General features: G+C 41.3%; 5 protein-coding genes across 7 annotated transcripts; 3 read left to right on the plus strand and 2 right to left on the minus strand.

Annotated features, from left to right (window-relative positions):
• Nucleotides 1-126: 126 nt before the first annotated feature.
• polr2k (polymerase (RNA) II (DNA directed) polypeptide K) lies at nt 127-1,269 on the minus strand. 2 transcript variants are annotated; one of them, XM_034599272.1, is made up of 4 exons: nt 1,191-1,269; nt 902-970; nt 445-537; nt 127-253 (listed from the first exon to the last, which is right to left on the minus strand). In XM_034599272.1, the coding sequence occupies exons 2-4, from the start codon at nt 960-962 to the stop codon at nt 231-233; spliced, it is 177 nt and encodes a 58-aa protein (XP_034455163.1). In that variant the 5' UTR covers nt 963-970; nt 1,191-1,269; the 3' UTR covers nt 127-230. The 2 variants fall into 2 exon arrangements, with proteins under 2 accessions (XP_034455163.1, XP_034455164.1); XM_034599273.1 differs by having other exon boundaries at nt 1,161-1,242.
• Nucleotides 1,270-1,492: 223 nt separating this feature from the next.
• On the plus strand, nt 1,493-6,255 carry stk3 (serine/threonine kinase 3 (STE20 homolog, yeast)). Its single transcript, XM_034599266.1, has 11 exons — nt 1,493-1,673; nt 2,514-2,594; nt 2,733-2,861; nt 3,116-3,230; nt 3,397-3,561; nt 3,669-3,836; nt 3,934-4,071; nt 4,271-4,396; nt 4,493-4,694; nt 5,240-5,433; nt 5,600-6,255. Exons 1-11 carry the CDS (start codon nt 1,651-1,653, stop codon nt 5,756-5,758), a joined length of 1,500 nt encoding a protein of 499 aa, XP_034455157.1. The 5' UTR covers nt 1,493-1,650; the 3' UTR covers nt 5,759-6,255.
• A 2,651-nt stretch (nt 6,256-8,906) lies between these two features.
• rida (reactive intermediate imine deaminase A homolog) lies at nt 8,907-13,409 on the plus strand. Of its 2 annotated transcripts, none has more exons than XM_034599268.1 (6): nt 8,907-9,066; nt 9,980-10,085; nt 10,837-10,891; nt 10,975-11,043; nt 12,508-12,563; nt 13,130-13,409. In XM_034599268.1, exons 1-6 carry the CDS (start codon nt 9,002-9,004, stop codon nt 13,184-13,186), a joined length of 408 nt encoding a protein of 135 aa, XP_034455159.1. In that variant the 5' UTR covers nt 8,907-9,001; the 3' UTR covers nt 13,187-13,409. The 2 variants fall into 2 exon arrangements, with proteins under 2 accessions (XP_034455159.1, XP_034455161.1); XM_034599270.1 differs by lacking the exon at nt 8,907-9,066 and adding an exon at nt 9,173-9,336.
• A 272-nt stretch (nt 13,410-13,681) lies between these two features.
• On the minus strand, nt 13,682-19,076 carry si:dkey-284p5.3 (uncharacterized protein LOC557830 homolog). The gene is made up of 4 exons (XM_034599267.1): nt 18,687-19,076; nt 15,944-16,339; nt 14,393-14,437; nt 13,682-14,298 (listed from the first exon to the last, which is right to left on the minus strand). The coding sequence occupies exons 1-4, from the start codon at nt 18,775-18,777 to the stop codon at nt 14,285-14,287; spliced, it is 546 nt and encodes a 181-aa protein (XP_034455158.1). The 5' UTR covers nt 18,778-19,076; the 3' UTR covers nt 13,682-14,284.
• Nucleotides 19,077-19,853: 777 nt separating this feature from the next.
• Nucleotides 19,854-22,640, plus strand: rpl30 (ribosomal protein L30). The gene is made up of 5 exons (XM_034599271.1): nt 19,854-19,963; nt 20,079-20,127; nt 20,589-20,734; nt 21,573-21,703; nt 22,539-22,640. The coding sequence occupies exons 2-5, from the start codon at nt 20,107-20,109 to the stop codon at nt 22,589-22,591; spliced, it is 351 nt and encodes a 116-aa protein (XP_034455162.1). The 5' UTR covers nt 19,854-19,963; nt 20,079-20,106; the 3' UTR covers nt 22,592-22,640.
• The last annotated feature ends 2,333 nt before the right edge of the window (nt 22,641-24,973 follow it).

The following is a 24,973-nucleotide window of genomic DNA, read 5'->3' on the forward strand; positions in this document are numbered from 1 at the left end:
TATATGTGAAAAAACATTACATCAAAAACAGTGAAAACAGTTTTGTTCTGTGAAAATTGTGTTTTTAATAAACCAAATCTTTCATCCATAACTCCTGAGTAAAAAAATAATGGGTGGAACATAAAAGATTTTCAACATCATTCAGAAATGTCTGAATGTCTGTTTATTTACATCCAAACAAACTACAAAAATTACACACAGCAATAACAAAACAGCTGATCTCATCTTCTTCATCTGGCATCGAAAACAACCACTGAAATCAGTAGTTAAGGAAATGTACACATTCTCGGTTCATACATGATTTTGGCTTCCAAATGTGAGCATTTCTTCAAACCATTACACATCTGTTATCCTTTTAATATCATCAGTCAGGGATACATAGAAAATATTTTCATTTATAAATCTTAGCACGCGCGTGCGCACGCACACACCCTTAAAGGATACATCTCTTTGTCCTCTTCTTATACATGATCCTGTAACCGCACTCTCTGCATCGGATTGGATCACGGGCCTTAATTTCATTTTCCGTGTGACACTCTGCAATTTAAGACAGAATACTATTAGACATAGAAAAACAATGCAGACTCAAACACTTCAAATTGCTTCACATCTGAATGGTGCTAGATAAATAAACCTGCTTTGCCTTAACTTGAATGAAAAACAAATGTTGGTTCGTGCAGTGTGGGCAGAGCTTTATATGACATAACAATAACAACTGAATTCATAGTAAATAACTGGACTATATGGACTTCAAAGTACTAATGAATTATTAAGTAATAATGCTTGTAAATACTACCATTCGGTCCATTAGTACAGTTATACTGATGGCTCAGTTCTACTACAAGTGTAGTACAAGTTATTATGCAGCTGTAACGTTAGCATGTACTGGTAGAATATGTACCTCCACATATGTAGATCATGGGCTGCTGCTTGGGTGGTTGCACATCTTTCGGTGTTTCCATTTTGGATCCTTTAAGACAAAAATGTACGTGTTAGCATCACCACAGCATGCTAACACATATACGGCATGGTTAGCTTGAACAATCACAACCGGAAGTCCCAATGAGACGCAAAGGCCTTTAGGAAATCACAACATGTCTTGGGTGTGTAGAGAAAATGTGAATCTCGTGGGAAGGAATCCACAAAAAACCACTTCTCACCGTTTTAACACATCAACAGAAGCTGTTTACCTCTTTTGCTCACACACCGCTGCCTGTGTGCGCATGCGTACACGCGTCCAGTCGACCTCCAAGCAAAGTGGACTGTGATTGGTCAGAAAGCCCCTCTCTCGTATATGACACATTTTCTGCTTCTGTACCAGACAAAGCCAACATTGTGGATATATAACAGATCAACTTGTATAACAGCGGTTTTTAAATGGGTTTATTAATCGTATATTATTCACGGATTCAAACTTTGTAGACATGGAAGCTGCGGTGTTTTGGTTTCGCTCTCCCGCAGGACAGGGGGCGCTGTGGTGAAAGAGCATCCCCAGACGGCCCATCATCTGACGGACGCTCAGCTGGCCCTCCACCACTTTTCTTCACAACAACGACTCAGTCGACAATGTTCACATCGTGACTAGTGGCCCCCAAACTGTTCTAACTCACCACCAGCCCTCTGCCTTTATATCACCTGAAGCTGTACGACATGGAGCCAGCGGCGCCCAAAAGGTCTGTGTTCATTCTGCTGCTTTAAAACGAGGGTTTAAGCTGATAACTAGCTAAAAGGGCTAACGTAGCTGCCGTCGCTTAGCAAGCTAGCTGGCCGATGCTAACTTCGCTTTACCGGTTTTCTCTCAGACTTTACGTTAAAACGACTCAACGGGTTCAACGAGCCCATTTCACCAGAATCACAAACAACTGTTTTGGAACATCTTGTGGGTTTCAGGCCTGTGTCGTGGTTTCTGTAACTTTTAGTGAGCTGTGTTCTTTTGAATCAGACATGAAGGGAGGGAGTGTGAAGTGTCACAGGCAGGGACATCACTGAAGTCCAGGGATAAACCTCCCTGTGGGACCTGGTGGCTTTGGTTTAGTTTTTGCTCTCATGTGAACACTGGTTGTCTCAGTTCTCACTAAAGAGGAACTGAGAGCTGGGTGAGCTTGTATCTAGAACATGATGAATCTTAAATGTGTTTCCTATCTCAGAGGCTGCTTTACATTCAGTTCTAAGGTTTAAGATTGGGTAAATCTATCTCAACATTTGTCCTTGATAAATGCTAAATGAAATTTTGGGATGAACCAATTAATCAGCGAATTGATGAATAGAAAACACACCATCAATGAATTGCGAATACTTCAATAATCGCATAAGAAATGTATCAAGGTAATTAAATATTCTAAATATCTGTTGGTTTCAGATGATCAAATTTAAGAATTGGCCACACTTCTTTTCTTTTTTGTTACACACAATATCTTTTGGAATCTAACTGATGGTCCAATGAACAGTTTCACTACTTGTTTTCAGTTAAACTATTATACAGAGATTACAAGTGATTTGTTACATTTTTACAGCAAGCTGAAAAAGCTGAGTGAAGACAGCCTGACCAAACAACCGGAGGAAGTGTTTGATGTGCTAGAGAAACTTGGAGAAGGGTAAGACGATGCCGTCATGACTCGCTTCCATTTTAACTTGTGCATGTTTTGACTAAAACAGTTAAATGGACCTATTTTGTTGTGTATTACATGTTGTTAATATGTCCAAATTTAACAATCTGTGATTTTTGTGTTTAGTTCCTATGGCAGTGTTTTCAAAGCCATTCATAAGGAGTCAGGCCAGGTCGTGGCCATTAAGCAGGTTCCCGTGGAGTCTGATCTGCAGGAGATCATCAAGGAGATTTCCATCATGCAGCAGTGTGACAGGTGGGATGATGAAGCAGATTTACCCAAATCCCTGCATTTACTATGTATATGAACACAAAAATTAATTATTGCCCTCAAAGTATGATATTTGCAACCATGTTCAATTGTATTTTAGGTCTAAATTGTATTTAACCATGGTACTTTTAGCTCCTTCAGTATTTACAATCATCTGTTGTCTCACTTCTGCTCTTTTTGTCTGAAACGAAACTTTGTCTTCTCTTTTGATCACCACTGTGTTTTGCGTTTCCTTCTAGCCCTTATGTGGTGAAATACTATGGAAGCTACTTCAAGAACACAGACCTGTGGATTGTCATGGAGTACTGCGGAGCTGGCTCTGTCTCTGACATCATCAGACTGCGCAACAAGACGGTGGGTGCTCACAAAGTTACAGGTTCTAACGGCCTCTGTGGTCAGCCTGTGTGTGATTTATATTATACAGTATATTCTATATTAAGGTAACATTGAAGTTTTGTTTAAAAGTTACATAGGACACATGTTGACGTAACACTGACATTAACCACATTCTTATCCTCAGTTGACAGAGGAGGAGATTGCCACCATCCTGAAGTCCACTCTGAAGGGTCTTGAATATCTCCACTTCATGAGAAAGATCCACCGGGACATCAAGGCAGGAAACATCCTTCTTAACACGGAGGGACATGCCAAACTGGCAGATTTTGGAGTAGCTGGACAGCTAACGGTAACTTTAAAATTCATGTTGATCATTCACTGATTTTGTGAACCCATATGAGGTGATTGATAATTTAGTATGTATTAATGACACCGGTGTTTATTTTCTCTCTGAAGGACACCATGGCAAAGAGAAACACCGTGATTGGTACTCCATTCTGGATGGCACCAGAGGTGATCCAGGAAATTGGCTACAACTGTGTGGCTGACATATGGTCCCTGGGTATCACTTCTATAGAGATGGCAGAAGGAAAACCTCCCTATGCCGACATCCATCCCATGAGAGTGAGTGAAAACATAATTTATCCAAGAAGTGGGTCCTCAACCTAACTTATTCTTTAAGTCCACCTGACTGTCTTGTATCCTCTCTGTGTTTCTTCAGGCGATCTTCATGATCCCCACCAACCCTCCTCCAACATTCAGAAAGCCTGAGCTTTGGTCAGACGAATTCACAGACTTTGTCAAGAAGTGTCTGGTCAAGAATCCAGAGCAGAGAGCAACTGCGACCCAGCTCTTACAGGTTCGAGGAAGACATACGCACGCCTGCAGAGATATAAACATATGAGAGCTTTGGGTGTACACGCTTAAAGACTTGATTCCGTAGAAACATATTTATAAAACCCAACTAAAAGATGTATAGGTATGTGTATTTGTTATCACTCAAAATTAAAATATAGAGCACACAACAATCCTTTTTTTTGTTTTCTTTCAACATCCAGCACCAGTTCATCAACCAGGCCAAGCCAGTCTCAATTTTGAGAGAACTGATAACTGAATCCATGGAGATGAAAGCCAAAAGGCAGCAGGAGCAGCAGAGAGAGCTGGAGGAGGAAGATGACAACTCTGTATGTATAACGAGACACTGTTCCACTCAGAGTAACCGTGGGAAACCACCGTTGTGTATGTGAAGGCTGCGTGTCTAATTGTCTCGTGTCATCCAGGATGAGGAGACTGAGGTGGACTCTCACACTATGGTGAAGTCGGGCACAGAAGGTGCAGGGACCATGCGGGCCACCAGCACCATGAGTGACGGAGCACAGACCATGATCGAACACAGCAGCACCATGTTGGAGTCTGACCTCGGCACTATGGTCATCAACAGCGATGATGAAGATGAGGAGGAAGACCAGGGCTCCATGAGGAGTGAGCGCACACATGTTAACTTAATTATTGGGAATTACATAAGTGGAGCAGAGATGAGAGAAAATATACAATAGTTCCACAAAAAGTTGGTAGGAGAGGAACAAGAGAAGTTCTGAGACAAACCTGTGATCCAGGGGCAAAGTAACAAAAGTTGTTTGTAGGAGAACAGGAAAGAGGATGTTCACATTATCAGGATGGATATGAAGTTTAAAAGTCTTTTGCTGTAGGTCAGTGAGGCATCCATATGTCTTTGGTTATTTTAAAGCACTTCTGTATTATTAAGTGCCAAGTCTGATGTGCTGTTCACAAGTCAGAGCTTACGTTCCTGTTATTTAATGGGTAGTTATATTGTAAGTATGTAGAGTATTTCTTTAAAACCCCAACAATCATAAACTGCCAACATGTTTTAATACACAAATAGTTTGTCTTCAAAATAAAGCTGTTTTCAGTGATTCTAAGAAATAATGTGGATATTGTTCTATTTCTGAAAAACAATTAAATACATTGTGTTAAGTTTGAACTTGATCCTCTTTTCTCCTCCACAGGGCACGCCACCCCCCAGCAGCCGATGCGTCCATCCTTCATGGACTACTTTGACAAGCAGGACTCCAACAAGGCAGCCCAGCAGCAGGAGAACTACAACCACAACCAGCCGCAGGAGCAGCCTGGCTACCACATTCAGTCCAAAAACGTCTTCCCTGACAACTGGAAGGTGCCTCAGGACGGAGACTTTGACTTTGTGAGTAATGTCTTCCACGAGCCTGTGGTGGTATTATTGTACTGAAGGGGGGGTTACTCATAGTGGAAGTCGGTGTACAACAGTGGTAAAAAATAGCAGAAGCATTTCTTGCAGTATTTAACACAACAAGACACTAAATATGACTCCTCTCTTTCCTGTCACCCAGTTAAAGAACCTGGACTTCGAGGAGCTCCAGATGCGTCTGAGTGCCTTGGATCCCATGATGGAGCGGGAGATTGAGGAGCTCCGGCAGCGCTACACGGCCAAGAGGCAGCCCATCCTGGATGCAATGGATGCAAAGAAGAGACGGCAACAGAACTTCTGAGTGATCCTCCCTGTCACCTTCACACCCTGGTCTGGGACTCAAAGCCACAAAAAACACAAAACGTACGTCCTAATGACTTGAAGGAACCAAGATGACCCCACTGTCTTTATTTGAAGTCGACTGCTGTTCTGACATAGTGGCCTGTGACTGAAGAGAGATTCTTCTTTCATTCTGGCTCCTGGAATCCACACTAACAAGCCTTGTTTCTACACTGTGTCCAGATGCTGTTCCTTCAATTTTAATCTTAATTTAGTTTCTGCAGTTCTGTAAAGTTGCGTCTCCTCAAATGAGGCTCAAGTCTGCGGCCAAAGATAAAACTAAGTCCGGAGATCACACATCCGGATGTGAAAATTATTGATTTCCCCTCCTCCAAACAAATTTCCCTTTCACGTCACATAGAAAAGCGTCTTGGGGAGTCACCATTGAAACACACGGAGGGACCTCTACCATGACAACCAGGCCAGCACTACACCAAGCCTCAGGTTCAGGTGTGGACATCAACAAGTGGTCTTTTTTTCCTCAGACTTTCAAACTGTAAATAAAACATAGAGCCTACTTTGGAAATACCTGCAACAAAAAGCTATGGAGGTTCATCCATGACCAAAGACAATCAAGGTGATGCTTCAGTTGAGAATGCCTTAAAAACATATTTGAAACCTGGTTTTCAAAATAAGCAATGTAGTGAAACAACCAAGTCGTGGGGTGGTCGAATACGTCCTCTCTTGGAGACGAGTTGGACTCTGCAAATGTTTGTCAGAATGGACAGAGATGACAAATCGTTTGGTGAAGAGTAGATTGTGTGTTTTCAGTTGTTTTGTGGACCAGAAAATTCTAAACTTATTTCAGTATAGTCTTTTATCATTATTATCATTAATTTAATTTAATTGTTTTCCAATTTGATGTTCTGGGCTTCTTTATCACAGCCAATGTACTTTCAGTCTATACTGACGGATAACATGGATCTTAGTGCCTCATAACTCACACCGGCATCCTTCTGGCACACATTCACCCACTCTACATGAATTTACTTAACAGATGTATTTCTTTTTAATGCAAATCGTCACAGAAAGTCAGAAGAATTATAATTCCCCTTCAAGCTTAAGCATTCCTGAACAACTTATGACTGTTTTAATTTCTGTGTTAAAAAAATGATATTGAGCTGTAACAGTGAAGAAAGCAGCCAGTAGCGTGACTTGTAATTGGTTAATTGGCTGTGGTTCACTTCAGGAGTTAAAAAGACTCAAGTGATTGACTGATGCTGTTTACTTAATGAAAAAAAGAGCGGCTGCACCAGCCTCATATCTCCTGTCTGAGTTTCAGACATTAGATTATTATTTTCTTTTGCATTGAGATAATTTCAGCAAATTTCCCTGCAGCTTATCTGTACGTGGGTTTCAGCAGTTATGAATTCGATTTCCTGACATATCGAGTGTGTGGTGTCATTAATGAAGATATGTTGCTACAACTTGTATTTACAGACAAATATTCAGCGTGTTGACCGACTGATGTGAAATTGCGATGATACCAACCTATGATACATTTGTTCTCTTCATGCAGGAAACATGTTTTCGTGTTGATGTCTGGTTTTGATTTGTCACACTAATGCTAATTATGACACTTTGAATGAATCCAGACTGTGGTCGTCTGCAGGTTGCTGTTACATTTGAATGTTGATAATACGATACTGTTATAAATAGACCTGTTACACTGTCTTACTGCGTCTTATATGATGGACAATGGGCGGAAATGTCAAACTCGTGAATCCAAATTTCACTCACCACTATCTATTAATGATCATGTTTGTACTTGTTTTTGTATCGTTTTTCTGCTTTAACTTGAACCTCTTTCACAATACTCATTACTATTCTTGCCATTGTTTTCATGAATCTAGTCTGCAGCACATTGGCAACACAAGCATTCACTCTATTTATTTAACGTTTCAACCTCTTTATTTTCGTGACACTGGTTTAAATATAGAAGCTGATTTGGCTGTTTAATATTTGGATCCTCTGTCAGATATATTGTGTGTTAGACTATGCATGTTTATAATTATCTTTGCTCTGTAGTGGAATGCTTTTATATTAACTGCACAGGTAAGAGTATTGTTTATATGGAAGATTGATTATTTTCACAGCTTTTAACAATTATTGAATAAAAACTATCTGCTCTGTAAAAAACGAAAAGCCCCGTTTGAAACATGACATTGTTCAGAATCGGCCATGTTCTGTATCTGAAATCACTTCCTTTTTTTAACTATATAGAAACATGATTTTGTCTTCATTTATGAATTGAGGTGTAGGGTGGAATGTAAGCATTTACGTTTGAACCACTTAATTTATTTTGTTTGTAAGACTTTATAATGTTTTGGAAAAGTGCAAGAAATAATAAAAGTTACTTATAGTTAACCTGAACTGCAGTGAAATTATTTTTTATCTTGAATTCATACGTGGAGAACTGAACCTCTGAGCTTGACTCAATAGAGCGTATACCTCTGTCAAGGCTGAACAATTCTGCACATGATTGTCTTGTACTAATAGAAGAATATTAAAGGAAAGTGGATTCTAAAAAACATGTAACATATTTTACTTAACTGTGTATATTTGCTCAAGAGAAATAAACCTCACACAGTAAAATATGGTTTTAAAAAATAGTACCTACCCTGTAAAGCTCTTGTGAAATTTGGATCTGCAAATTTTCTCATAGATATAAGCCCATAATATATCCTGAAAAAATGCCCTAAGTTGCAGTGTTTAGGAAAGTAAAAAAAAAATTGATTCCATAACTTCATCTACATACACACCTTAATTGTATTGGTTCTTTCCACGTCCAGACTCCATTTCTTCAACCCACCAACCAATTAACCAACCACCCACCAATTAACAGACCAAACTAACCAACCAGCTAACTAACTGTCTAACTGACTGACTGACTGACAGACTGACTGACTGACAGACAGGGGTTCAAAAATAACCTCCTTTGGTCATAAAAACATCAGAGTCCACAGGACAGAACACCTGTTGTATCGTAACTCTTTGAGCACAAGCGCACATGTGTTTTTCATTTCCACACTGTTCCCTACAGGAATCGCCTGTAAAAAATGCCGCGTGCTCCTGTCAGCGGACATTACGGTAAAGTTTATGGCAGCTGTTCCTTTTATTCCCTGCTTGTTCCGCTAGTTGTTGCGCAACACGTCATTCACTGCTTCTCACTGTGGAACAGGAAGAAACCACCAGACCAGGAAACATGTCTGCGCTCGTTAGAAAGATCATCAACACCGCATCGGCCCCGGCAGCCATCGGCCCGTACAGGTAGGACCAGAGTGTTAACATGTGCGTTTAAATGTGTTGACACGTGGTGAGTAGGAAATGTTTGAATGGGTCCGATGTGTGATCGGAGCAGGGGCGGATCTCTGCGATCAATAAACTGACCGAGTGTCAAAGGTTAGGTTGCAGCAGCAGAGCAGGAGAAGAGCTGCAGAGTAGAGACACCGGTAGAAGTCACAGAGTAGAAACTATGGCCTCCCTCCGTCGACAGACCCCTTACACACCTAAAGCTCCAATCAGACAGGGAATATACAGGTAAGAATTCACGTGCTCTGAAAAAAACAACTCTAATCTGATATCATATTTAAACAAGGTACCGTTTTGGTTTGTAATAAATAAATGTATATGTTTCCATTTGTCTGAAATCCTAAATCAATGTCTATTCCCATGTCAAGTCAAGTTTATGTCTTGTTCTTTGATTCAATCTGAGTGCAAATGAAGGGGTGTTGCTGCTGTGACCAATCAGCTGTCAGGGGGAGGAGACAGATCAGACTGAATTCAATGTGCTGACCGCTGATCATCTGTTGTTTTCAAGGGGAACAAATCCACCTTCATTCACTTTGGATAGAAGTAGTTGACTAACTTACCTGTTTAGTGTCTGATGTTTTATTCTTATTTTTATGTTATAAAGTCTTACACAACAACCACATGTGTGAATGGGGTCGTGGTATTAGATTGTGAAATGCAGATAAGATTTAAATGAGGGGTTGAGATGTGGATACAACAGAGACAAACAAAGTCTGTCTGCTCAGCATATTTGGTAAAGATCAGTATTTGTGTATTTATGTTTTAATACTTATATGGACCTAGGAGGCTGAAATATAGATAATCTTAACAGTACTTGTAGTAATAAAATAGCGCTACAACTTTTATCGTGTGTGTATGTGCGTGTCTTCAGTCAGGCGGTGGTTGCGGACAGAACCGTGTACATCTCCGGTCAGCTGGGGATGGACGTGGCCTCAGGTCAGCTGGTGGATGGAGGAGTCCAGGCTCAGACCAAGCAGGTGAAGCTCACAGGGACTGATGATGATGATGATGATGATGATGATGATGTAATGATGATGCAAGTAGAACCAAAACGTTTGAAGTACAATAGAATCCTCTCAGTACTACAGCACATGAGAGGCAGCAGAATGACTCGAGGTGACTATAGTTCACATGAGCACTTGTTATTATCTCTGTGAGAGTGGAGACGTTACATCTTATCTCAGTGCCAGGGTCAGGAAACAGGTTGGCACCTCACAACTCAAGAGATAACATTTAATCTGAAACACTTCAAGGCCTCTGAACCGCACAGGGGAGACAGACATAATATACATAATTTTATACTTCTACATACATGTTTGATGTATGGATTTAGCGCTGATATTTATGCTTATATCATGTTCCAATATTTGTTTCAAAAGTTGTTTCATTGGTTTCTGATTTTAACGTCTACAATTTTTTTTCATTCAGAAAGACGTGTACTTCAGCTTGAAAAGTGCTGTTTACATTAAATGTTCATTCTTATGGCATATTTTTGCCATAATACTTCTCCCAAATGAATATTTCAAAAGCCACAACCACATAAAAAATTATCAGAGGGTCAAAGATTAGAATGTAAGTCCTCGGTGGTGGCATCTTTTTAAATCAAACATTAAAATCAAACAGATTGGCTGTTTATTTAAAGGTCTGATCGTCACAAATAAAGAACATGGAGACGTAAAAGGTGAGATTGAGTATTGACTGACCTCCCTCCCCTCTCTCACCCCTCAGGCTCTTATCAATATGGGGGAGATCCTTAAAGCTGCTGGTTGTGGCTACACCAACGGTGAGATCCAAACACCACCAGACGGTTTTATGTGTTTCACTGTTTTTACAACAAACTAAACAACGTGAACTCTTTTGTTTCAGTGGTGAAGACGACTGTGCTGCTCGCTGACATAAATGACTTCAACAGCGTCAATGAGGTCTACAAGACATGTGAGTAAACGTGTAAACACACACGCTGCCTGTAAGGCAATGCAACAGAGCAGAGATTAATAGATTTTGGTTTTCTAATGGAACTGACGTGTTTTCTTCATAATCACGATCTTCTAAATATAAAAAAAGCAAACTCATGGGGGCAGCATTCAACCAAGACAGAACTGCTGTCATGTCATTGGTCCATCATGACAACTTTAAAATCACCTTTATTCACTTTACATGAGACTCTGTGAAGGTGAGGCTGCTCTCTAATAGGAGGAGGTGGATTCCAAGCCTCCATGTCAGGGAGAACGTCAGCTGCTGAAGTGACCTTGAGCAAGGCACTCAGTGTCCAGTGCTCCAGGAGTGATCACTGGTATTTGACCCTGAGCTTTGAGAAGAGAAAACACACATTTCTCTCCCAGGACGTCACTTGAAGTTGAGTGTAGAGCCAAAGCAATTTATCAGTTGGCCAATAAAAAGACGTACTGTTATCTGCGTTTATGTAAATTTTCTGACTTCAAATGATGATTTATGTTTTCATTTTAACATGGAAGAGCAGAATAGTTGTTGAAAAATCCTCCTACATTTAAGTACATTTTAGTTGAAAATCACTGGCATTTTGCTTTGATTTAAAGATTTATAATGTTAAAACAAAACCCACCAATATAATTTACTGATATATTCTAAGTAAACCATGTAAAAGCCTGTAATAATTCCGGCGGCACGCTCCACCCATCCTACCTGTGAGCTGATGAGCTGATACACTGGCTCATATTCCACTGACATCTCTCAGAAAATAGCTGCTGACAGGTTTGGCAGTCAGCTGACAGGTTTGGCAGCCAGCTGACAGACGGACTCACTCGGCTCTTCCTCTGCTGGACGAGAGCAGCGTCCTCCTCACGCTCGGGCCGCTCGTTTCCTCCTGCATCACAGCAGACAGGTGTAATGGAAGCTGCGGTGCCCAGTGAGTCGTAAATGGACACGCGGCGTGCAGGCCCACAGGGGAAACTCAACCCCTCCTGGCGAGCTTCGCTGAACGGACCGTTGCCTCTGCTACAGGGCCCGAGCTCCGTCCCTCCTCCAGACTCTACTCAACCCTAAACCACAGGCAGGGAACTTTCCCTGACCCTGATAAGAGGAGGAGAGCACACGTGTCCACAGTGATACAGTCGTGTTGATTTTGAGTTTTCAGGCTGAAAGTTAAGAGTCACTTTAAATACATTCTAGCCTGCAGCCAAAGTTTTGTCTTATCACTTGTATTTCAACCAAAAAACCTAATTTGTAGATTTATTTCTCTTATAAAACTGTCCAACAATTAGCACTCAAACCTTCCTCATATCCTCTCACAACTACACTTAATCACTGAATTCATTAAACCTCAATCTAGTGCTTAACAGTTTCCCCACTTTTTAACAGGTTTTAAATGGATAGTTTGTAAGTTATAAATTCAGTTGTTGATTTGTGTTGTTTTCTCCCCAGTTTTCAGCAGTAACTTTCCAGCCAGAGCTGCTTACCAAGTCGCTGCTCTCCCCAGAGTGAGTACAGACAGAACCCGTGTTATCACATCAGAACTGCAGCACCCGGTGACCCCGTGTAGATCTGCTATTAACATCCGTCCTGAGGTCCGATCACTCCGACCACATTCGTCTGTGGCCTGGTGCGCATGTGACCACATTCTTTTCGCTGTGTGAATGCAAATGTTTCCTGGACCACATGTGTAGGATGAACTACTCAGCTGATGACCTTTGACCTGCTACAGTTTCACAATGAATCAGAAGTATTTTTTTTACTCTTCTCAGATGAATTAGTCAATTGGATTTTGGCCACAACCTCAGCACTGATTACCAGTAATCACCTCAAACAAGGTGAAAACAACAGAAATGATGGTAGTGATTATTTGCATGTAGAGCAGGGAAGTGAGATCCAATCACAAGTGGTCACAGGAAACACATTCTGGACGCCAGGTGTGAACACATGAACTTAACGCTGACCACCCGAGTTTGGATCGCTCTGGATGGATGTTAACAGGCAGATGTGAGCATACGTGTCAAAATCTTGACACGCTCAGTAAACCACCATGTTTCTCTGTCTCCGTCTTCAGGGTGGACTGGTGGAAATCGAGGCGGTGGCTGTGGTCGGTCCTCTCTCAGACTCCTGACTAACCGGCCCCATCACAAACAAGTTATAGTCCAACCGCCAAGTGGCCTTAGAGTTGTGCTGCAGAGGCCTTGTTGTATTTCCACACGACGCATTAAAGAAGTTATTTTCTGTTGTTGCCTCTGTGGCTGGTTGTCTGCAGCGATTTAGCCTTTTGAGTATCATATCAATGGAAAACTACTGATCTTCACATTAAAATTCTTACAACAACAGAGAACTAAACATCTTACCAGACTTTAGATTGTGGTCTAAGGTCATTTCAAACTGTGCATGAAACCGAAATGATTATTAACATTCCCTCGGCCTCAGTGGACATATTAGATGTCATATAAACCTTCTGTGATGCTGTTTTTGGTTTAATAAACTCACTTTCTCTTAGTTTTGTTCCATTGAAATATTTGAAATAAATGAAATTTGAATAAATAAATGACCATGAATTTGTTATTCTCACAATATTCATATTTCCTTTAGCACATAAAGAAAAAAGTACTTGTGATTTCAATTTATTGTGGCTCTTTTAATTAATTAAGTCAATAGCTTATGACAGATTTCAGGTTTACTTTCCAGAGAGAAATCATGACACATCAGAAACAAAACAAAAAAACTCGAGTCAGGAACTTGTAAAATCAGTGCTCATTAAACCTGCAGCGGGCCAGCTCTTCATATTCATTACAAACAGGGTTGTACAATCAAAGCCAGCACCTCAAATTGAATATTATTTCATAAATCAAATATAGATTTGGCTTTGGTTTCAGTAGAATTATATAGTTTAGTAGAAAACAACAGAATAAACTCTTCAGGTTAAAGTTAGATTACAGACGTCTACTATTATGAATGTAGACATTTTAATGAATAATTTGATTAAACACACTTAAGTGCTGCAGATCTGTTCAGGTTACGAGCAGAACTACAGGAGGGGGAAGAAGGCACAGTGATGACTGAGGAACCCTGACTGAAAGTGGTCACCACAGGGTCTGCATCTTGGCAACAAGGCGATGTCTGTTTCACACACACACATTTACTCATACTTTCACTCACACATACGAACAAGTGAAGAACCCTGCAGGCGATTAATCTTTGCTGGCATCCAGATTGTACTTCACTCACTGGGAGCTGGAAACAAGAAAGAGGGGAACATGTTCAGATTGTACAAACTGTGTGTGTCTGTGTGTGTGTGAGACATTGTTGAAACTGCACATGTACTCACCTGGTGCCTCCTCTGAATCAGTCTCTGTGGCCTCTGCTGCTTTTTCTGTTAAGGAAGAAACACAACAACAGCAAACATGGTCACATTTAAACGTGTGGAGGTTTCCTGTCATCTCTCTACTGTCCACTATCAATACAGGCTTAAAACCCCCCCCCCCCCCCAAAAAACTTGAGTCCCTAATTACAAAAGATTTTGAGACCACATATTTCAGATTTGGAGCCTGGTCTGAAAATTCACGGAGCTGAACGTCTCCTTAAACTGAAACATGAATTATGTCGCCACATTTAAATCCAAAGTTGTGCAATCCCAGCATCTCTCCTTCAATCACATGCTTCATTGTCAGTTTTCCCTCAAAGGTTTGTGATAACAGATTATCTTCAAAAAATATATATAAAAGAAATGAATCCCATCCCTGACTGCTAACACATCCAGAGGTGGAGGCAGTGCCATGTCCGGGTCTGTTAATGTGACACCTGATCCTCCCTCTCCATTGGCTGTGAAATGGAGGCTCAGCGGGACCTGACATCGCTCGTCGCCGGCGGCAGCCCTGTGTGTGTGTTGGCATGCTCCAGTTTCTCTGTGGACTCCAATTGCACCTTATTGACACACACCAGTGACAACAAAGTCTTCGCAACACACACACACACACTTGCACTCTCGGCAGTGGCCACTCAAACACGGCTGTGGTCAAGGGTGAGTCAGGTTGGACACCGTAGGGGGTCGAGAGCAAGTGAAGACAAAGGTCAACGAGAGTCCAAGTTTCAACCTCAACAAGAGTCGGTCCCTTAGCAACAGATCGCTCCCGGTTAAACAAAGTGTCGCACGTAAACCAATGTTTTCAGGAACAATCATGCAAATTAAATTTAAAAAATCACGGGATACCAGAAACATCTTCGTCACTGATGATACGTTTTTCTCTGCTGCCCTTAAATGAAAGTTACACTTGATATATTTTACATAACAACACGGCCTGGAGGAAAAACATGCCACAAAACAGGTTTTCAGACAATCCTCCCTCAATCAAACACCACTGACGACAACAAAATAAAATAACGTAATTCATAAAGTAAAGAAAAAACGTTTCATTAATTCACTGTGACCTGAATACAAGTGCGATGTGTTGAGGCCGCTCCTTTAAGACTAAACAAATCATTACATGTGTGACTTATAAACACATTCCTTTGGCCACTGGTGTGTTCATTAAAGGACAAAGTGGCGCGTGTGTGTGTGTTGTTGGATACCGCCTGGTTACCGGCATCGCGGTGATACCGGGGAGGGACGAGCGGGCGTTCTGTACCTGGATGCGGTGGCAGCCTGTGTTCACTGGGTCACCGTGCAGGAGCTTCCCTGTGCGGTGCTCAGGTTACTGCTGGTCAATGGAGACATTTGCTCCCTAATAAGTTCCTCTTCCCTCAGTGGGACACGTTATTGTTTTATAGCTCTAGTTGCAGATGCAGATCATGATCTCAAGAGGAAAAATAGCCTAATCTCAGGTGGTTTAGACGAATGTCCTTGACCTTTAACAAGGCTTTTCAGTTCACTCCAACCCACCTTGCTCTGGAGCTGCAGCTGGAGGTTCTGAGGAGCTCACTGGTGTCTCAGTGGTGCTGTCTGCTGCTGGTTCTGGTGCTGGTTCGGCTGGTTCTGCTGGTGCGGCTGGTGCTGGTTCTTCTGGTGCGGCTGGTGCTGGTTCTGCTGGTGCGGCTGGTGCTGGTTCTTCTGGTGCTGCTGGTGCTGGTTCTGCTGGTTCTGCTGGTGCCTCTGCAGGCGGACTGGCAGCTGCAGGCTGAGCGTCCTCTCCTGCTGGTGGAGCTGCACTGGTGTTCTCTGCAGATGCGGCAGCTGCAGCAGGTTCATCTGCAGGTGTAACGTCGCCGCTAGCAGCAGGTGTTTGGTCCGGGAGAGTTTCACAGTCCTCGGCTACATTGCCATTCTTGTTGGCCGCCCCTGTCAGTATGAACACAGTGTGAACACAGCACATGAGCCAAACAAGACAGTTTGAAACTCAATCAGATTCATCGTAGATCTAAGACTGCAGTGAAATCTTCAGAATTCTTGTTTAAAACAATCAGGTCTGATCTAAGAATGTCAGGTTTTAAAGTTCTGCAGGCTTCATCTGTGGAATATAAGATTGTGTGACTCAGATATTTTAATTTGAGAATGAATTAGGTTTTGTGCTATAATTTAAGATTAGGGTTAAATGAAAATAACCTTATCTGGTGCCTGACAAATGACTCCTATCAGCCTCCAATGGTTGAACTCCAGTCTCTAACCACTGGACCGTGCAAAGCTTCCACTCTCACCCATATAGAGGAGCTCATAGCATTGGGTGCAGTTCTCTGAAAACACAATTATACCTGTATATCCCTGAAACAACTGAAAGTTAAAATTATGGCGTAAAGAGACAAATAATAGGAGCCACAAAGAGTTAAAGATGATATGGATTGTTGTTAGTAACAGTGGCTCTGTGAACACGTTGCTGTGGGTTATATACCTGTATATGATCTATCACTTATTTTTTTCGTAAGGATTTGCATTGGAAATATTTGAACTAATCTCTAAAGTCTTGACCATTGACATGTTTTGCATAAGGCACAGAGAGTTCCTTTAAATAGAAATTATGTCATGAAAGACCTGAGACACAAAAAAAATATATAGTGACTTTTGGCAATTTTGGCAAAGAAAGATTCTTGCAAATTTGCCTCCAATTTCTGCAGCAAATGTGCCTCAGTAAACACTTTTCTTAAGCCTGTAATTTAACAGTACTATGATACAAACTTTTAAAGTTATGTTTGTTAAGAATAAGTGTGTCCGCTGGGGGTGCAGCTGACTGAAGGCCTCCTCTCTTCAAGTGTTAAACTATCTAGTTCCTCAAAATGAATAAACCTTTGGTTAATAAATGTCATCCTGTTTGCTTTCTTGGAAGTGATAAGCAGCGTCAAGAAAAGGAAATCAGCCTCATGCAAATAGAAGGACACATCCTGATAAATTTCCATTTGACCTCTGAGACAATAGCAACAGTGTCACCAGGTGTAAGCGGTTTCCATCTGACCTCAGATACAGCTGCCAACACGAAGCTCAGTTAGACAGAAAAACAATTTCTCCCAGCTGCCATTGGCCAATTTATTGTGATTCAAATTCATCGAGACTCAGCAGTTTATGTTTTTGTGTTATTTCTAAGTCTTTTATTTTGTATATTTTGTCCATCTCTTGTGTTCAGCGAGACGTTTGTGTGGATACTGCTGTCTGTACTTCAAATTGCCCAAAGGGGACAATAAAGATGTCTATGAATTTGGTCAATAAACCCAAATATAGAGACTTGCAAGTGAAATCTGAGGCTCTGACATCCTCAGCCAACAACAACAACAACAACAACAACAACGTGATACTTTATCGTAACTGAAACTCTCCTTTAGTGTTTCACCTTGCTGGACGTCAGACACTTATTCTGCTTATTTTTAAAGAACTTGAAGTCACATTTATTGCTGATTCAAACAATGCATTACATTTTCCCACACTGTATTTATCAGTCCCTCCTCATCACCACAGCCGGGTCCGTCTCTGAGCCACTACAACAAAGGGGTGCCTAAAGTGGCTTCTCTATTTCCTGTTGAAACTGTAGACTGTCATCAAATCTGCCTTCACGCCACTGTCTCTCTCCGTGGAGGACGGGGCCAGAGACCAGTGTTAAACAATGGCAATACACTTTCCCATCCTGTCCCTGTGGAGCCGTGACTCAGTAAAAATAAAGACACCAGACACTGTACCCAGAGGATTACACTGATGTTCATTTGCATGCAGACTGTGCCAGAGCAGTGTTCACTACAGTGTAACAGAGGCAGCAGTGAACTTCCAGGACCCAGACATCTTAGCATGTAATTCAAGGCATCTACTGCTTTTATCAATACATGTATTGATACAAATACTAATAATTATCGATATATAAATATAATATAACATAATCATAATAAATCCCATCAAACATTGATAGACATTAACATATACACACGATACAAAAAATATGTTATTTTACATACTATTTGTGACACTACAGAAAGTCAAAAAGTTTTGGATATAGGCAATCGTTACTTCCACATATATTTGACGGCATTTTTTACATTTTACACCATTATATTCAGTTAAAAGTCCCTAAAATACTTGTTTGGCCACTTAAAATATGTTTGCAATGAATGGTACCGGTCTGCCTAGATGCAATTATCCAAATATCCCATAACAATTATATGATTTTTTTTTTTTTTATATATATATATGTAAGTTTTAAATCTTACGTCACCTGTGGTGCTGGTCCCGTTGCTCTCCTCGGGCTTCACACTGGGTCGAGTCGTGTCCACAGCTGAAGTTTGGGAGCTGGTGGAGCATCCCATCCTGCCCTGTGCGCACAGAGGACTGGATGAAGAAGTTCAGAGTGAGGGGGTGAGGCTGGAGCTGCGCTGATGACGTGGTGCATTAGATCTCTCTCTGTCCCTGGCAATTGAGAGGAGTCCCAAACTGTGGCCGGTGAATCCCCTGGAGGAGAAACCTGAAAGACTTGGCTGGTCGTGCCGTCAAATTCCTCTATCCTCCCCCGCGTAATTGCGCACCGTGGGTCCTCCTCGTGTCGCGGACGCACGTTTCTAAACAGGGCTTTTTGTTGTGTTCTGTAACTGAGGCTGTTTCCAAGAGGCTGGCGCAGGGAGAAAAATACATTATTCAGTTAGTGTGAGCAGCGGCCACCTCTTGGGGCGGAGAAAGTGAAGCTGGTATTTTCCTCACCAAACCAAAGCAGCAGGTCCAAACATGACCAATTGTTCCCTTGATTAAACATCTGAATCCAGAGTTAATTGGGGAGGGAACAGCAATTTTCACTTATAAGGAAAATCCCTGCATTTATAATTTCACTGAAATACAAACGATTTAGCAGGAAAAACCTAAACTTGACTTGCAGAAGCTCACGACCCCTGGTAGATACAGAGTTAGCTTGATTTATAATTATAATAAAAAACATATGTCGTGTAATGCTGTGGAATAAAGAGTACATGAATAATGGTCAATACTAAAATACACAATAATAACATATTATTAATGTGTTGTGGAGTGGAGTCACCAAGTTGTATTAAATGGAAAAACTCAAGTACAAAACCCTTAAAACTGTTCTTACTTTTAAGATCTAGATTACTATTTTACATCCAAGCACGTGATGACACATGACCTCATCAACAGTACATACAGTAAAATAACTCATCTGACTGCAGACGTATCTGCTCTTTCATTTGTATAAAGTTTTGAATGCAGGAGACTGAGATAAAACATTATTTAATAGAACATTATTTTATTTCCACCCTATTGTTTTATAGCTGTAATTCTTCTGTATCCACTATGGTGTTTATTTCCTCACATTACGGTGTTTGTGTAGTTTTGTGAAATAAACCGGTTTGATCGACTAAACATTCACACACATGTGCAGTGAGCGTCCTGCGCAGTAAACCTCTGCGCAGCTCCTCCGACCAGATAGCGCCGCAATGCACCCTGGTCCTTCCTTTCTCTCCGTGGCCATATTGTCGAGTTCTTACCGTAAGACGAGCTCTGCGTTTTTCTCAATAAAACACCGATTTCCCTGCTTCTGCTCACTCTGTGTTTTCACCCACACGTTAACCAAAGTCTCCTCCTCCCCCCCTGTCGCCCGCAGGTTGGCCTGTCCGGACTAAACCGCAAACATGGTGGCCGCAAAGAAGACGGTGAGTGTCGGGGGAGCTCGGGCCGGGCCGCACGCTGCTTCACGTGGACGAGTTATCTGTCATGGGGCCTGTTAGCCAGCTAGCAGCGCGACAGTCCTCTTAAACTACGTTAAACCGCGTATATTTAAAGTTACGTTACTGCGGCTGTAAAGATTCAAAGGAACACGTCGCTGTTATTTATCTGCTTTATTGTTTATCCGCATGTTCTCCCTGATCTAAGCTAACTAGCTAAATCCAGACGTTAGCAAAAATGCTAGAAAAGTAGCAACGAGTCCTACAAATGCTCTTTAAAAACTAACTTGACACGCCATCCTCGTTGTGTCCACTCGGTTAAATGTGATATTTAACGTCAACATGTCACTCGTTTGTCTCTTTGAGTTCACCGATAGTCGAAGAGGCTAACGTTAGCCGTGTAGCTCAGGTGTTGACCCGACTGTGCATCTCCCTCCCGTTTTGTGCAGAAAAAGTCCATGGAGTCCATCAACTCTCGTCTCCAGCTGGTGATGAAGAGTGGGAAATACGTGCTGGGCTACAAGCAGTCCCAGAAGATGATCCGGCAGGGGAAAGCCAAGCTGGTCATCCTGGCCAACAACTGCCCGGCCCTCAGGTCAGTAGTCACTGCAGTTTACAACATCTGGGCTTGATGCATGGAAAGTCACTATTTAGGAAATGTTGTATACATTTGTAAAGCAAATGTTATATTGGTAACATCAGTGTTGTAAGCAGGAGCTGTGTCAAATATCAGATTCTTAAAATGAAGGGAAGAAGATGTCCATGAGCTATAGTCCAACCCTACAGCCATTATTAACAGTTCATCATCTCATGTTTGAACTAGTTATCAACATCTGGCTGCTTATTGCAGAATTTGGGCTTTTAGTTAGTTGATCTCAAATTAAAACTGTCCATTAGGACATCGTACTGCTTTTCCATTTGCAGTTTTCCAGTGCAGGAGGTTACAAGCCGCCAATAGAAACATGTTTGTTCCAGGTCGCGAATTGCCTTGTTTTTATTCACAATATGGGTCATTTAAAGAAGAGTCTTGATCCAAAGTAAAACCAATGGACGCTGTTAAAGAGTCAAATGGCGTTGGTTCTGTGAGCTGCCTGGACTTCGGTCAATGTATTATTTACATGTCTCACAATGACCAGGCTATGACATTTTACATTATGCAAACTGATTATAATGGATTACATGCTGCGTAACAGAGTTCTGATGTTGGTTGAATTCTAAGTAATAAAAAAACCTTTTTGTATCAACACAAGTTAGTAACTAGAGAGAAGTTTCTGTTTTCTGTCATCAGAGGTTCTAAGATGGATGGATAGTGTTACTTTTCTGCACATTTGATGCCTTTCATTTGTATTCCTTCTCCGTATTAATTAAGCATTTTTTCTAATGTGTATTTGCTGCTGTGACTCACATTACCTTTGTCTCTCTGCTGCGTTCAGGAAATCTGAGATTGAGTACTACGCCATGCTGGCCAAGACCGGTGTCCACCACTACAGTGGAAACAACATTGAGCTTGGTACAGCCTGTGGTAAATACTTCAGGGTGTGCACACTGGCCATCATTGATCCTGGTGAGTACCTGCTGTCCAACACCATATGATTTGAGCCTCTTCTCCTGCTGATTTCCCAATGCAGGGGGTCCATACTAGAATATTAAAAGGGACTAATGGGGTGTGGAGTGTGCCAGTCACTGTCTGGTAGCAAAACTGATGCAGCAAAATTAGCTTAGTGCTACAGGTCCCAGTGAGACTCATTGACACAACTGAACAGCAATTAAAAGAGGAATCACTGACAAACCAGTTTTCAATCACACCACAATGTTTCAGTGATCCATGCTAGAGTCTGCATATCTATCAAATGAGCTAGTATCTAGTACATTTGTGTGTTTATATACATATATACACACACACATTCAGCACATACTCTGTAATATTGTGCTGACTTGTTTACTTCTGTTTGGTCGATTAACTGCTGGCATTGAAACAGATATGTGAACCATGATAGATGATATCCGTGCATCATTACCACTGGAGAGCAACTAAACTTATAACACCTGTTTTCACACAAGCTCATTGCACCTCAACAAATGTGACTTTAATATTTATATCATTATATAAAACACACTTTAATTTCCTGTCACTTGGTTTCCTCTGCGAATTTTTGCGCCTGTTGGCCCTGCTCACAAAGTGGTCCAGTGCAGGACTAGTGGTTCGCTAGATGAACGCCAGTCGGAGCGCTCGGTTGAGCTGCCACTGTTTTCTGGCTGGTTCACGACTGCTCCGTTGGTCACATCTCATAATGTCAATATTACCCATCTACGCTCAGTATATAATTGAGTTAAGTTTTACTGTGTACATGATGATTTATTTCCACCCACTGACTCTTTGTTCATCTTTTCCTCTTCAGGCGATTCTGACATCATCAGGAGCATGCCAGATCAGCAGCAGCCACCTCAGTAGAAACGTTCCCCAGCCCCGTTGTCATAAATAAAGTCGGAGTTAAACAGATCACACTGGTGTCGTTTTTATTTCTAATCAATCCATGAATTCCACACGTGTCTGTCCTGCCGTTGTCCGCCAGAGAGCAGCAGGGTGCTCTCACTCGCCTACTTAGCATTAGAGGCCTGTGTGAGGGATTTCCTCTCCTGCAGTTGTTTACATTGTGAGCCTGTTGACAGAAAACAGGCAGTGATGGGAACTGAATTTTAAACCGCAGCGCTTTCTTCAAAGACTTCTGACAGAGCAGGATGACGGGATTATCAGTTCATGCGTCGACCATCGTGATCCGCTCCACTTGCTGCTCATCACGTCGTCACAGTTACACAACACTGATATTTGAGTGTTTCTTTCTCACTTACATAAACCGTGGGGATGACCCTCAACTGTATCGTCAGCAGCCTGTTGACTGTAATCGAGTAAGGGCACTTCTCTTTCAGAGGTATTAAAGGCTTTGAAGGGTGACAGCCGCCTCTGATGTCGTCCGACGTGTGCGTGTGTGGAGATAGAGATTTATGTATATGCACTGATAAACTTCTGAGAAACCTAGGAGCAAATTCTTTTTTGTACCTGCTGATCAAATCTATCACAATCTTTTCTTTGATCAAAATTAAATTGGCGGTATTTGTAAAGAAAAAACTTTTAGTTTTAGTTTTGAGTCTCATACTCTTTAAAACCACATTAACATATATAAACAGGGTTTGTTTTAGATATTTGAAGCTAAAGTAATTCTGTTACTCCATTACAATGCAAAATGTCTTCACTTAGTGTAGAAGTTTGCCTTTTAAATCCTTGAATGTTGATTTCCTTGTCATAATCACTGCAACAACCCACATCAGTGTGTGTGGGACACTTGTTGGCTGTGGACTAATAGACATGGCGATGCTCCTGCCTACTCGTGTATATACAACTAGTGTTCGAAGTATAACACTCATGTCCGACAGAGGCAGGTGCATCAACCCAGACACGACTGTTAGCTGCCCATCATCCATCGAGTGGTTTGGCCCAGTTTTTCCACTCACTGGTTCCCCTAAGCCTTTTTCTTCATTCCCAATTAAATCGAATGAAACCGCCCCAGGTCATCTGGATCACGTGCTGCAGATTCCCCCGCTCCAAATAAAGGACAATATCTGAGGTATGTGGCAGAAAAAATAACATCTGAATCTGCAAATATGAACAATCTCCACAGACACTCAGCAGATAACAGCCCTTCACATTTGTTGAGCAATTTGGTTTGGACTTATTTTATTAGTGTAGTTTATTTAATTTCAATTGAAATAGTTTGAGTTATAACTCATTTATTTGATCTGTGTAAAACAAAGTAGAAAATCCCAAACACGAAGCAATAAACTGTCACTTCAGTCAATTTAGTTTTCAACATTTCTCACTACAAACTAAATAACATAATTATATCTTAGTGGACATAAGATGTCGTATACTTAATATTCTCATACAAAGTTATTGATCATTAACCTCTACTCATAACAAGGCAAGTTTAGTGTTGATTCTATGTTTTATTATTGTAACTTTCTTTTATTGTTCTTGTGCATTAGTTTCAAAATAAGAACTCATTTAAAAAAACATTTTAAAAGTTTGATTACTTGATTGACTGATAGTTATTGTAAGTAGTTGCTTTTGTCAAGTTAAAATGTTTGTTTGTTGTAAAATCACAGCAGAATCTCAATATTCTAATGATAGATTTTGCCTCAAGTCCTCTTTCACAATCATCCCCCTCTTTTTAAAAATCTGATCTCATGGTCAAACCCTGTCTCTGCCTGCATCATTAAATCCTGCAAGAAAAAAAGAGACTAGATATGACCCACTTGTTTTGGGTTTGTTAGTTTTCTTCCCGCCCCCCCCCCCCCCCCCCCCTCTCGGCCCCGTCCCACAGGCAGAAAAGTAGGTGAGCGTGTCTGTCTGGTCGCCCACTGTCAGACCCAAGGTAATGCCAGCCTCCATTTTGAGGCGGGTGGGTAAATCCTCGCTGATCTGCCAGCTTGTTCATCCGCATGGGGGTGAGGGAGGGATTCTGAATCTCTGTGAGGGCAGTTGGACGCACGCACAGGCCACCATGAAACCCAAATAAACATACACTGAAACTTTACTGTCTCTAACAACTGTCTCCTTGAATGAATGGTTGAATTCAACATGTTTTAATAAGAAGGTTTAGAGCTTTGTGTTCACTAGTTTACCACTAAGAGAGAGAATGTCTGAATTAACTGGAATAAAACATCAATGCACTGGTTCTATAATGAACTGGGATGAATTTCTTGGCACTGAATGAATCCACAGAGTGAGTAAAGTAAAATACAAATAATTTAAAATAATAACATAATTAAACATTAT

Source organism: Hippoglossus hippoglossus, chromosome 11, assembly GCF_009819705.1.
Source record: "Hippoglossus hippoglossus isolate fHipHip1 chromosome 11, fHipHip1.pri, whole genome shotgun sequence".
Lineage (NCBI taxonomy): Eukaryota > Metazoa > Chordata > Actinopteri > Pleuronectiformes > Pleuronectidae > Hippoglossus > Hippoglossus hippoglossus.

Coding starts and splice junctions, on each gene's coding strand:
- rpl30 (XM_034599271.1), top strand. CDS start 20,107: ATGGTGGCCGCAAAGAAGACG. Junction 20,128..20,588: donor TGGTGGCCGCAAAGAAGACG/GTGAGTGTCGGG, acceptor CGTTTTGTGCAG/AAAAAGTCCATGGAGTCCAT. Junction 21,704..22,538: donor ACTGGCCATCATTGATCCTG/GTGAGTACCTGC, acceptor TTTCCTCTTCAG/GCGATTCTGACATCATCAGG.
- polr2k (XM_034599272.1), bottom strand. CDS start 962: ATGGAAACACCGAAAGATGTGCAACCACCCAAGCAGCAGCCCATGATC. Junction 538..901: donor CATGATCTACATATGTGGAG/GTACATATTCTA, acceptor CTTAAATTGCAG/AGTGTCACACGGAAAATGAA. Junction 254..444: donor TAAGAAGAGGACAAAGAGAT/GTATCCTTTAAG, acceptor TACTGATTTCAG/TGGTTGTTTTCGATGCCAGA.
- stk3 (XM_034599266.1), top strand. CDS start 1,651: ATGGAGCCAGCGGCGCCCAAAAG. Junction 3,231..3,396: donor TCAGACTGCGCAACAAGACG/GTGGGTGCTCAC, acceptor TCTTATCCTCAG/TTGACAGAGGAGGAGATTGC. Junction 3,837..3,933: donor CCGACATCCATCCCATGAGA/GTGAGTGAAAAC, acceptor GTGTTTCTTCAG/GCGATCTTCATGATCCCCAC.
- si:dkey-284p5.3 (XM_034599267.1), bottom strand. CDS start 18,777: ATGGGATGCTCCACCAGCTCCCAAACTTCAGCTGTGGACACGACTCGA. Junction 16,340..18,686: donor CAACGGGACCAGCACCACAG/GTGACGTAAGAT, acceptor TCATACTGACAG/GGGCGGCCAACAAGAATGGC. Junction 14,438..15,943: donor AGCTGCAGCTCCAGAGCAAG/GTGGGTTGGAGT, acceptor CTTCCTTAACAG/AAAAAGCAGCAGAGGCCACA.
- rida (XM_034599268.1), top strand. CDS start 9,002: ATGTCTGCGCTCGTTAGAAAGATCATCAACACCGCATCGGCCCCGGCA. Junction 10,086..10,836: donor TCCAGGCTCAGACCAAGCAG/GTGAAGCTCACA, acceptor CTCACCCCTCAG/GCTCTTATCAATATGGGGGA. Junction 11,044..12,507: donor CAATGAGGTCTACAAGACAT/GTGAGTAAACGT, acceptor TTTTCTCCCCAG/TTTTCAGCAGTAACTTTCCA.